The sequence below is a fragment of the Dicentrarchus labrax genome, unplaced genomic scaffold (assembly GCF_905237075.1).
Source record: "Dicentrarchus labrax unplaced genomic scaffold, dlabrax2021, whole genome shotgun sequence".
NCBI lineage: Eukaryota > Metazoa > Chordata > Actinopteri > Moronidae > Dicentrarchus > Dicentrarchus labrax.
The window spans coordinates 18,797,435-18,807,621 of NW_026136719.1; the positions used below are offsets into that span (position 1 = coordinate 18,797,435).

Consider the following 10,187-nt stretch of genomic DNA (forward strand, 5'->3'; position numbering starts at 1 on the left):
TTTCATAACAGTTTATGTACAGTAGCATGTGGGATCTAAATGTACTTAGTTACATTCTGCACCCACTGCAAACAATGAGCAGTAGTGGCCATAATGTTAACATGTAGATAAGACTTGTGGGTTGAGCTCAGTGCTCTGTCTCAGGCAGACTTCAGTTTCCACCTGTATGTTGTTTTCTGCATTTTATCTATACATTGACAACAATTTTAGGTTTTGGAATTATTTTGCCTTAAAAGTTTTTCCTAAATGGAAAGCAAACAATCACAATTACAAGCACAACCACATTCAAACAGACATGAGGAAGTGCTCACATGAAGCTCTGTGCATTTTGTGTTTTTGCTCAGAGGGAAATGAAACCTTTCTGTGGCCGCAGAGGAATATCTACTCTTGGTCATTACCAGCTGCCTCGGCTCACCACTCTGTTTCTGTCCCACCGATGAGAACATAAAGGTGCTGTAGAACTTACGACTAACAGCAAATTCCTGGCAGGGAAGAGAGTTTAAATATTCAGAGATGGGTTTTGGGGAGGACCTGTGGTGCCCCCAGGCACATGCAGCTGTCATGCGGCTGCTGGACTCAGAGCTTCACCTGATGGAGGTCATGAAGAAGTGGATGGGTCAGCGGTCTAAGAGCGAGCGGGAGTTTTCAGTGCAGCTGCATCACATGGCTGCCATTGTGGAGAAGCTGGACCGGCCTCAGCTCGGTGCAGGACTGGACTACATCAGCCAGCTCAACAAGGTGAGGTCACTCTGCTCCTGATTCAACTGATCATTTTATTTTATTTTATTTTATTATTTTAACATCATCAGCGTTTCCCATAAAGAATTTATTTGAGTGTCTCACTGAAATAGACCTGCCTCTGTCAAAACTTTCATTATTGCAACATAAAAATGCTGATAGACTGAAATATCTGAGAGAATTATGCACTCATATGTGGTTATATTTGGAAATATAGTACTTCCCTTAAAATTACACATAATTGAAAATAAAAAAATCCAAATATGTGACTGCTAAGGACTCATTGAGTGCGTTTGGGTGCAGCATGAAAATACACTGCATATGAACAGTCAAAAGTTACCCAGAGTAAATCTGTAAAAGTAGGTTTTTCTCTTTGAGGGACAACGTGGAAATAATCCTGACCAAACCTGTCATTATTTAAATTTATTTAAATGTTTCAATATGTTCTCAGATACAAATAAGAAAGTACTTTGCAGCGCACATACGGTATGCCTCCACTTTGGACAGGACAATCCTTTAAATTTGATACTTTAATAATACAAATTGTTTTAGAATTTTTTATTTGCAACCAGTAAAATCTATTATATTGTTATAGTGCTACCTGTAGATTAAATGCCAATAAGCGTTGATTTAATTTTTAATTTACCTAAATTGATCATATACTGAAATTAATTTTGACAATAATAAATATGTCTAATATTGTGTAGGCTGATATGGGTGTGGAAAGTATAAATAGGTGCAGGTTGGACCAAAGAAATCCTGGAAAGCAACAATCCTCACAGTTAGGGAGTCATGAGCCAAAATCCTAAAGATTGTCTTTATAAATAACCACTTGGTGGCTCTATCCATGCCAAAAACGACCAGTTTGTTTTTGGCCTGTGGTCTTTTATTGAAATGTATTGAGTATTTCTAAGATAAATTGCTTAGTAAGAAACAAAAAGACAGATGCAGATCCAAATAGAGGTTAAAACTTGTGAAGCGTTGGCTGGGTTGTGTGTTATTAATTGAGTTCCACTTGTTTATGTTCTGTTGTTTGAATGCCCCCCCGACCTTTGTCCCACGATCTGTCAGTCGTGGGGAGTGCTGGTCTCTCAGACGGACTTTCTGAGCCAGGTGATGAAGAAGTGCTCCGAGGATCTGCTGGACGGTCCCATCAGCAAACTGACTCTGCTCATCAGAGACAAACAGCAGCTCCGTAAAACCTACTCAGAGCAGTGGAACCTGCTGAAGCAGGAGCTCAACAAGGTGTGTGACTCCTTGTCCCTTAAATTGACACAGACAGTCAACAAACATACACAAGAAAATCTAACTAAATACTAAACAAATATGTCTTGCTTTTATTCGTAAATGAAGACATCTTTGTTTGCATGTTTTAACCCTTACAAACCGTTCATATCCAACGCCTTCACAGTATGGTCCGGGTCAAATTTGACCCAGTCCAAGAAAGTCCTCATAAAAAGTGTCTATACCATATTTTGAACTACAGATCTATTTAGAATATGTAAATAGCCTATCTTACATTAATAAATTCATTATTAATCCTTAATTTATGATTTTAGATAGCATGAGAGTGTATTTTTTAGGTTCTAGACCACTCGTTTTTGAAAAAAAACACCTATATCACACTAAATCATGTCCTGTTTTAACTAAGACATGAAAACATAACAGCCATAATGATGTCAGATGCATAAGAGGTGGCCAATCTTGTGGGTCCTGGAGTCATTTGAATGACATTTTCCGCTGCCATCCTGCCTGAAACTTGCTGTGAAAGTGAGGACCAACAGATGGCATTTTGTTTGACATAAATGTCTCTCTTGCTGCCTGCTCCTCTCCCTCAGAGGCATCTTCATCAGATTGGCTGTAATCAGAGTTTTCCTCTATGTTATCTTCTTGCTCTGACACATCCTCCTCCAAATCACTCTCAGCTTCTTCATCATGGAAGATCTGATCAAGGACCTCTTGAAGAGTGAGTCTAGCTGCCATGACCTCTGTACCTCTGCCACTGAAAGGGCAGCTCTGGTACCTTTTATATTCTTAACTACCGCACCCCCCCTCCTCCAAATCATTGATTTGATTCTAATTTGTCTATTTTTAGATTATATTGTTACATTGCAGGTGCAGATACAGCTGCAGATGCAGGTGCAAGTCTCTGTGTCAAGGCATTTGTAGCACCTGTGCAAAAGTATAACATTTTTAAATATTTTCATTTTTGTGTATTTTGGGTCACAAATTTCAGGTTAAAAGACTGACATGTAGGGTATTTTTACTGCTGTCAAATGTCAAAACGGGACCCGAACAGTATGTAAGGGATAAGCAGTAGCATACTTAAATGTTACATATCTGAGTTGTTATGAAGCAATCCTTCATTTATTTTACAACCACTGCTGGACTTTCAAAATGACACGTTGAGAAGAAAAGTAAAGGAGGTGTTTCTTGTCATTATCACAATCTGGTCATATTTCTTGATGCTCTGGTATTTCTAATGGAAAGCAAACAACAAATGAAACTAACTATTACTATTATATGTACATAAAACATGATGGTCACAGTGTTAGAGTAGATATGATGTGATTCTTCATGCAGAACTTGTTGCTTTTAAAATCTGTTTGTTGTTCATCTTGATATGAAGATGAGCATTTTAGCAGCAGCTTTATATATAGACAACAGTCAAATGAAATGAGGTTCACTTGGCTGGAAATAGTGTGTGAAAATTTGCCTTTTTATGCTATGTCAAACTTGTGGCTGCTCTGCACTGTTTTTATTACCCAATTAATTTTTTTACTTTACTGTGCAGATGAAGCTCAAACGGCTTTGGGTTTGTGTGCATTGCTGTGTGGTTATAAAATAGATCATTGTGTTGCAACTGAACAACAAAGTCAAGAGACATGCTATCAGTTGTTTTTAAGTATTGCGACCAGCAGCACAACAAAGGTCAGATCATTTCCTCATAAGTCTTCTCTCATGTTTCGTGTTCCTCTTCAATGAAACATAAAAGGGCCACTATCCACTTCCTGTGTTATGTAGTGCTTACGTGCTTAGTTACACAGCTTTTAACCGCACAAATGGCACCTCTGAATAACAACCATGTTTGAACAGAATACTTTCCATCTATTTGTGTGCCGTTTATGCATCTGTGTGCTGCTTCAGGTGACCCAGACAGAGCTGGAGAAGCTGAAGAGCAGCTACAGACAGGCAGCCAGAGATGCAGCTCAGGCTAAGAGGAAGTACCAGGAGGCCAATAAAGGTGGGGATCCTAGTATCACTTACTTCTCTGAACAGAAAAAGTTTCACACTGGTTTCACAGTCTGGCTTTATTTTCATACTGTGTAAAACTCATATGTGTATTTCTATCATGACAAAGTCCCCTCCCTTTCCTGTGTGCAGATAAAGATCGAGACAAGGCTAAAGAACGCTACGTCAAGGCTTCACTGAAACTCTACGAGTTGCATAATGAGTATGTGCTGTCTGTGCGAGCTGCTCAAGTTTACCATCAGCACCACTACAGTCAGATCCAGCCTGCCCTGCTCAGTGCACTACAGACTCTGCAGCAGGAGATGGTGCTCATACTGTAAGATTACACACACTACAGTGGTTCTATTCACGGTGTTTCTGTGTGCATTTAGTAGATTGATTTCTGTTCACTCACAATAAATATTAGAGAGGAATGCTGACCTCACAAGCACATTTTAATTATACCGCAGTTAGTTTGTTTTCACCTATTAGACACAAATCAATTTCCAAACATTACTACAACAACATTTTTAAACTTTCAGCCAGCCATTTGTTTTAATTAATGCCAGAACAATACTTTAAACAATTTGCAGAGAGTTGTTGCTTAAGATAGCTAATGCAGTCCAGAGAACAACAATAATAAATAAATATAAAAAATCATTATGTTAATGATATTTGGTCATGCATTGAGAGTACTCACTGCTTTAACAGTTTTTTTTTGTTTTTCATATGGCGTGAAGATTAATTGCATTAAATGTTTGAGAGCCAGCTGTCAGATATCAGATGTCACAGCTTGTTTGGCAACTGCGTGAAACTTCATTACAGCTGTAACGAGCAATGAAGCAAATCTGACAAAAATGAAAATATCTGAATAATGACTGTGATGCACAGCTTATCTCTCAAAGGAGATTCTCACAGTACTGATATGAATCAACTAACCAAACTAGATTCTTCGGTTGTGTTTTGGAAGCAAAAATGTAATTCACTGTATATGTGGTTTGAACAACAGGCTACCATCTGTGTATTTGGTCTGTTTTCATGTTCCACCCCTGACATCTAACCCAGAAAGGAGATCCTGCAGGAGTATTTCGACATCTCCACTCTCCTCCATTATGAAGTGGTGCGGATCCACAGGGAGATGTCTTCTGCTCTAACTGTCATCGAGCCTCACAGCGAATATGAGAGCTTCATCCACCAGAACAGGTAGACTGAGGAAAAAACCTCCCCTCAGATGGCAACAATGCAATCATGAAAGATAACTCTACAGAGCAATGATATTGTGGACTGTGTGTTTGTGTTTGGAGGTCTGTAGGGGAGATTCCTGCTTGTGCAGAGTTTGATTGCAGTCTTCTGGAGGACACTGAGCAGCTAAAACCCAGAGAGATTGAACTTAACGATCTCACGCTTGAGACAATCCAGCACAAGTGAGAACAAACAATGCAATCTCATCCAAATGACTCAACTCTAATTTCCTTTTTTAATGTCTCTCAACTACTTCCTCCTCCTTACGCTCTCTGTTCTTTTTACCTCTTGTTTCCTTTTTTGCATCAGTTACTTCTGCTCATGTTTTTTCTCTGTCTCCTTCTCCCAGACTGACTGCAGTAGAGGAAGAGCTGCTGGATCTGGCTAGGACAATGAGCTCCCAGCAGACCTCGGTGGAACAGCTGGAGCTGGAGCTGGAGGCGGAGCAGGAAGGTGTCAAGAAGGGCCAGAGGTTAGGGGATCACAGACAGGAGCCAGAATCAGTGATGTTCTGATGTTATGTTTAGAGGTTATAGAGGATGTTTCAAAATAATAACCCTGCCTTTGGTAGCTGTGGAGACAAATTACTGAAGTTTTCCTTCCCATCGGGAGAGTTCAGGGTGCTCTTGGCTGGGCAGCAGCTAACAACCAGCGTGGTCTCTGGGGGCTGTAAGTGCCTTACAGATTATAATACAGCGATATGTAAGAGTTATGGAGCTTGATTTCCTTATTTGTCTTGGTTGATGGGGTTGTCTGAAGGTGTTAGAGGTTTACGGTCCTTTGGGAGTGAAGGAGTCATTAACAAGCTCCTGGAAACAATGTGTTTATTTGCAAAAAGTTGATACCTTCTAAGGGCAGCTGGGGAGCCCATATGGTGGTGGTGTTAGTGAGGTGAGTAGAGGTTATGCTGCCCTTCAGTCTGTAGTTTGTAGAAACATTTTGTAAATCAAAAGTGACTTCTGTTTGAGGTTGACCTAGTGTGACCTCATGTTGTAACTGAGTTTACTAACTGAGATCATTTCAGAGGCTTTCATTGATGAAACTTTTTTCATTCAGATTGATTTTTAAAGGGTTTTTTTGCTTACAGAAACTTGGTCAGGCAATAGCACGTTGGACGACACAAAAGTCACAAGACTTCAACACTTTGTGTCCATTTTGGTTTAAGAAATAGTTTTTGGGTAATATACATGTATTATTTTTAAATGCCATTTGTATGGTAAATATAAAGCTACAGTTAGAAGCAAGTTAATTTAGCTCAGCACAAAGACAGAAACAGTTAGCCTGACTCTGCCCAAAGGTTTACCAAAACCTGCCTGCCAGCCCCTCTACATGTTACTAATCAACACATCATATCTTGTTTGATTAATCTGTACAAATGCCAAAGTGTACGTGCTGTGTAATCTATGAATGGGAATTTGGAGGTGAATGTCAATAGGGGTCCAACAGGAAATGTTTGCCCTGCTACCCTCTAACAGGTTAATCCAGCCATGCACTCTTGTTCATTTGTGTGTTTATTTGCTATAAAGATCACAGCAATCAACCCTTTGCTCATTTTTAGAAGTCTTGTTCACTTCGCTAGCAGGACTCTTGGGTCATTAAAGGTTTACTGGTCTTATTTGCTCCAGAATGAAGGCTGAATTAGCTGTCGCTAGAGAAGCCTTGTTATTGATTGCATTAGTCAATAGGAAGCATCTGTAAACCTCTTTGCACTGACAGCTTTTTTATTGATCTGTGTGTGGTCTTGTAGTCTATTTACGTCAGTTGTGTTGTTTTAGTGACTTTGTGCTATAATTTTCCTTCCCTTACTTTGTCCAGGGTCTACTTGTTCAGCAAGAGACATGCAATGGAGGAGTGCCGGCAGCAGGTTGCTCTGTCTCAGGGTATGAGAGCCAAGCTGGAGGTTCAGAGGCTTCTTCTAAAGGATAAACTGGACCAGCTGGGCTCCAAAGAACCTCCCTCTGCTCTGAGGCTGGACCCAGACTCTGTCTCACTTTCTTCCAGCATAAGCAGTGTATGTTGTCTCTGCCAGTCCGTCCTTCCTTTGTCTTTTTTTAGCTCCTATAAGTATCAGTATCAGTCAGACAGGTTTAAAAAAGTGGTTGTCTGTTGTATACTCAGAAAACAAGCCATGGTATGAGGAAGAAAGATGTAATGTTGGATCATAGACAATTGAAACTAGTTTTGATGTGAAGAAGAAAGAGATCATGTTGGTATTTAAACTCAAAGAACCAGTCCATCTGTCTTTCTGTACATACCTCACCTTGACCTAAACTCACATAATGACTTACTAAATCTGTTTACATACTCTTTTGTACTGGAGGTGTGACAAAGTCATGGTTATGTAAGCCTCACGTCAAGACTAGCAAGTTCCGAGTCAAGCCCATGTCCTACACTTAGTTTGATTTTGAATCCAAAACAAATCATTATGGAAAAAGAAAAAACTTGATACCCATCAATGACTGAAAGCTAATGTCAGACATTGCTGTTTCCTTACTTAGTTTTATTTTGTGCAACATTTTAATTTGTGCAATACTTTGATTTACAACCAAATACGTGCAAAACTAATGACATTCCCATCAGCCTCAGCTGTAGGTCTACTTTGTGTTCACTGCTAAATAGCAAATGTTAGCATGCTAACTAAGATGGTGAACATGGTATAAAGATTATACCTGCTAGTTGTCATTATGAGCATGTTAGCATGCTGACATTAGCATTTAGCTGAAAGCACAGCTGTGCCCAAGTACAGCATCACAGAGCTTCTAGTGGGGCTGTAGACTGTTTTGTGCCAAATTTGTGACTTGAAAATGACTTACATTCAACTCATGTGACTTCAAATCAGTCTTTTCAATTAATAAATGATCCCATAGTGACAACCCGGCTTTCTTTACCACTAAACAACTGAACAATTCTTTCTTTTATTTGATGATAATAGTAGACTTTTTTTTTTTTTCAGGACCACAGCCAGACCTCTTCTAAACTCCTCATGGAGGGGATCATAAATAATCTGAGTGGCCTGTTTAAGTCCAAATATGAGGTAGGTTAAAACTGAATTATAATAAAGGCACAGTAATTAGAGATGAATAAATAGATTACAAGTGGTATCACATTGTACACAATTAACAGTATCTATTTCTCAGTATGTTGTTAAAGGACATGAAGGGAGGACATTTATTCTAGTTGAAGGACACCTCCCCTTCTCACTCTTTTACCTCCTTAACTCTGACTGCAGTGCCTGTTTTTGTACACTCAAACCTCTGAACACACAACAAACAATTCATCATATCTGGGATAAAGTGGCAGAGTTTGAACCCACGCTGCTGAGCTCAATCAGGAACATGATCTTTCTCTGGGGTCTCGTGCTCCTGCAGGCATCATTGGTCTTATGGAGGTCAGCTTTGTCAGTCAAGTTACTACTTTCTAAATTTTGGCTGACCTAAAAGAAAGTTTACTCCTCAGGCAGCCAGTTTATCATTTTATCATGGCTGACAGATAATAGCACATGCAACTGTCCTGCACACAAATTCTCAGTAGTCAGTCTTTTGAATTCTTAATCTGTCAGAAAGATAAAAACAACTGTGTGCGTGATGTAACAGAATATCTACTATTTTACTGTCTACAATTCACTGGACTTCAAGCCTAAATTATTTGCTGCTTTTCTTTTAAGTGTGAACTACTGCTCTCCAACTGCCAACTATGTGGTACCCTGGAGGCATTGAAGGTGTTGCAGTTAGACTTTAAAGTATTACAGACTGTTCTTTGAAATATATCCAGATAATCTCTGCAGAATCACCCTAAAACCCATTCTCTTTTACTTCTTATTGTTTCATTATTCATGTTTGCTTTAAAGATTCAGCTTTTCTCTTTTTCTGCCTCCAGGTGCTTCCGGTCCCCACCCCAGTGCACGAGGTGGATCGTCCTCTGGGCCAGCAGGACTGGTACCATGGAGCCATTCCCAGACTTGAGGTCCAGCAGCTTCTAAAGAATGATGGAGACTTCTTGGTGAGGAAGAGTCAAGAGAAACAGGGTTATGTGCTCTCTGTGCAGTGGGATGGATCCTGTAAGCATTTCCTCATTCAGAACCTGGATGTAAGTTAATCTGCTCAATAGAACAAAACACTTTTGCACAAGACAGTTATTTAAACAACTGAACAATTTAAAAAGCTATTTTGTGAGATGTGTTTTTTAAAAATGTATTTTTTGAAATGTTTCTCCTTCCTGTGTGTTAGCACATCAGTTCACTTTTGCAAATGCTTTTTCCATGTGTGTCAGTAGAATCTGTACCGTCTGGATGGAGAAAGCTTTCAGAGTATCCCGATGCTGATCTATCATTTACTATCATCACGACAACACATCACCAAGAAGTCAGACATAGTGCTAAAGAAACCTGTACTGAAGGTACTTACACGCACAAACACACACACTCCAGACTAACATGTTAGAAAGCATAATTCACACACTTTCTAAAATGTTAGAAGTGTCCCAGAGCTTAAACGCACTATTTTAATATATTAACTGCTATTAAAGTGCTCCAATAGTTATCACAGACGAGTACATGCAGATCCAAACGTACTCTCTTATGATATTTTCCTAAAATGCTCCTACCTTACCTTTTCTCTCCCTCTTGCTGGTCTCACAGTTTAAAGCAGCACCACTATGTTATCACTCTTATTGTTCATTTTTAATCCCATTAGGACAAGTGGGTCCTTGAACATGATGATATTATCTTGGGCCATCTCATTGGACGGGTAAGTGAACTTAACACCTTGTGTCCATGTTGTCTGTCTCTGACTAAGATATCTTAAAATGTTGTGAATACATTTGCATTAAATCTAGTGGAAAGTTTGGTCACAGGGCAAAGAAGACCTGCTTATTGAGTCACACTTATTTACTTTTATTGCCAGTAAGTCGACATAACAAGAGGCCAGCTCTTCTTTGTTGGTTTAATTGAACAACATGAGAGCTCTGGAGACCTTATT

At 39.4% G+C, this 10,187-nt stretch overlaps 1 protein-coding gene across 1 annotated transcript in view; it reads left to right on the top strand.

Moving 5' to 3' along the window:
- Positions 1 to 330: 330 nt before the first annotated feature.
- Positions 331 to 10,187, top strand: part of fes (FES proto-oncogene, tyrosine kinase) — a 16,485-nt gene continuing 6,628 nt past the window's right edge. Inside the window, exons 1-12 of the mRNA XM_051380463.1 lie at positions 331 to 738; positions 1,810 to 1,983; positions 3,886 to 3,982; positions 4,123 to 4,306; positions 5,035 to 5,172; positions 5,274 to 5,393; positions 5,561 to 5,683; positions 7,027 to 7,222; positions 8,165 to 8,245; positions 9,088 to 9,297; positions 9,484 to 9,606; positions 9,903 to 9,956. Coding sequence (XP_051236423.1) covers positions 514 to 738; positions 1,810 to 1,983; positions 3,886 to 3,982; positions 4,123 to 4,306; positions 5,035 to 5,172; positions 5,274 to 5,393; positions 5,561 to 5,683; positions 7,027 to 7,222; positions 8,165 to 8,245; positions 9,088 to 9,297; positions 9,484 to 9,606; positions 9,903 to 9,956 — 1,725 coding nt within the window. The 5' untranslated portion in view covers positions 331 to 513. The remainder of the gene's footprint in view (positions 739 to 1,809; positions 1,984 to 3,885; positions 3,983 to 4,122; positions 4,307 to 5,034; positions 5,173 to 5,273; positions 5,394 to 5,560; positions 5,684 to 7,026; positions 7,223 to 8,164; positions 8,246 to 9,087; positions 9,298 to 9,483; positions 9,607 to 9,902; positions 9,957 to 10,187) is intronic.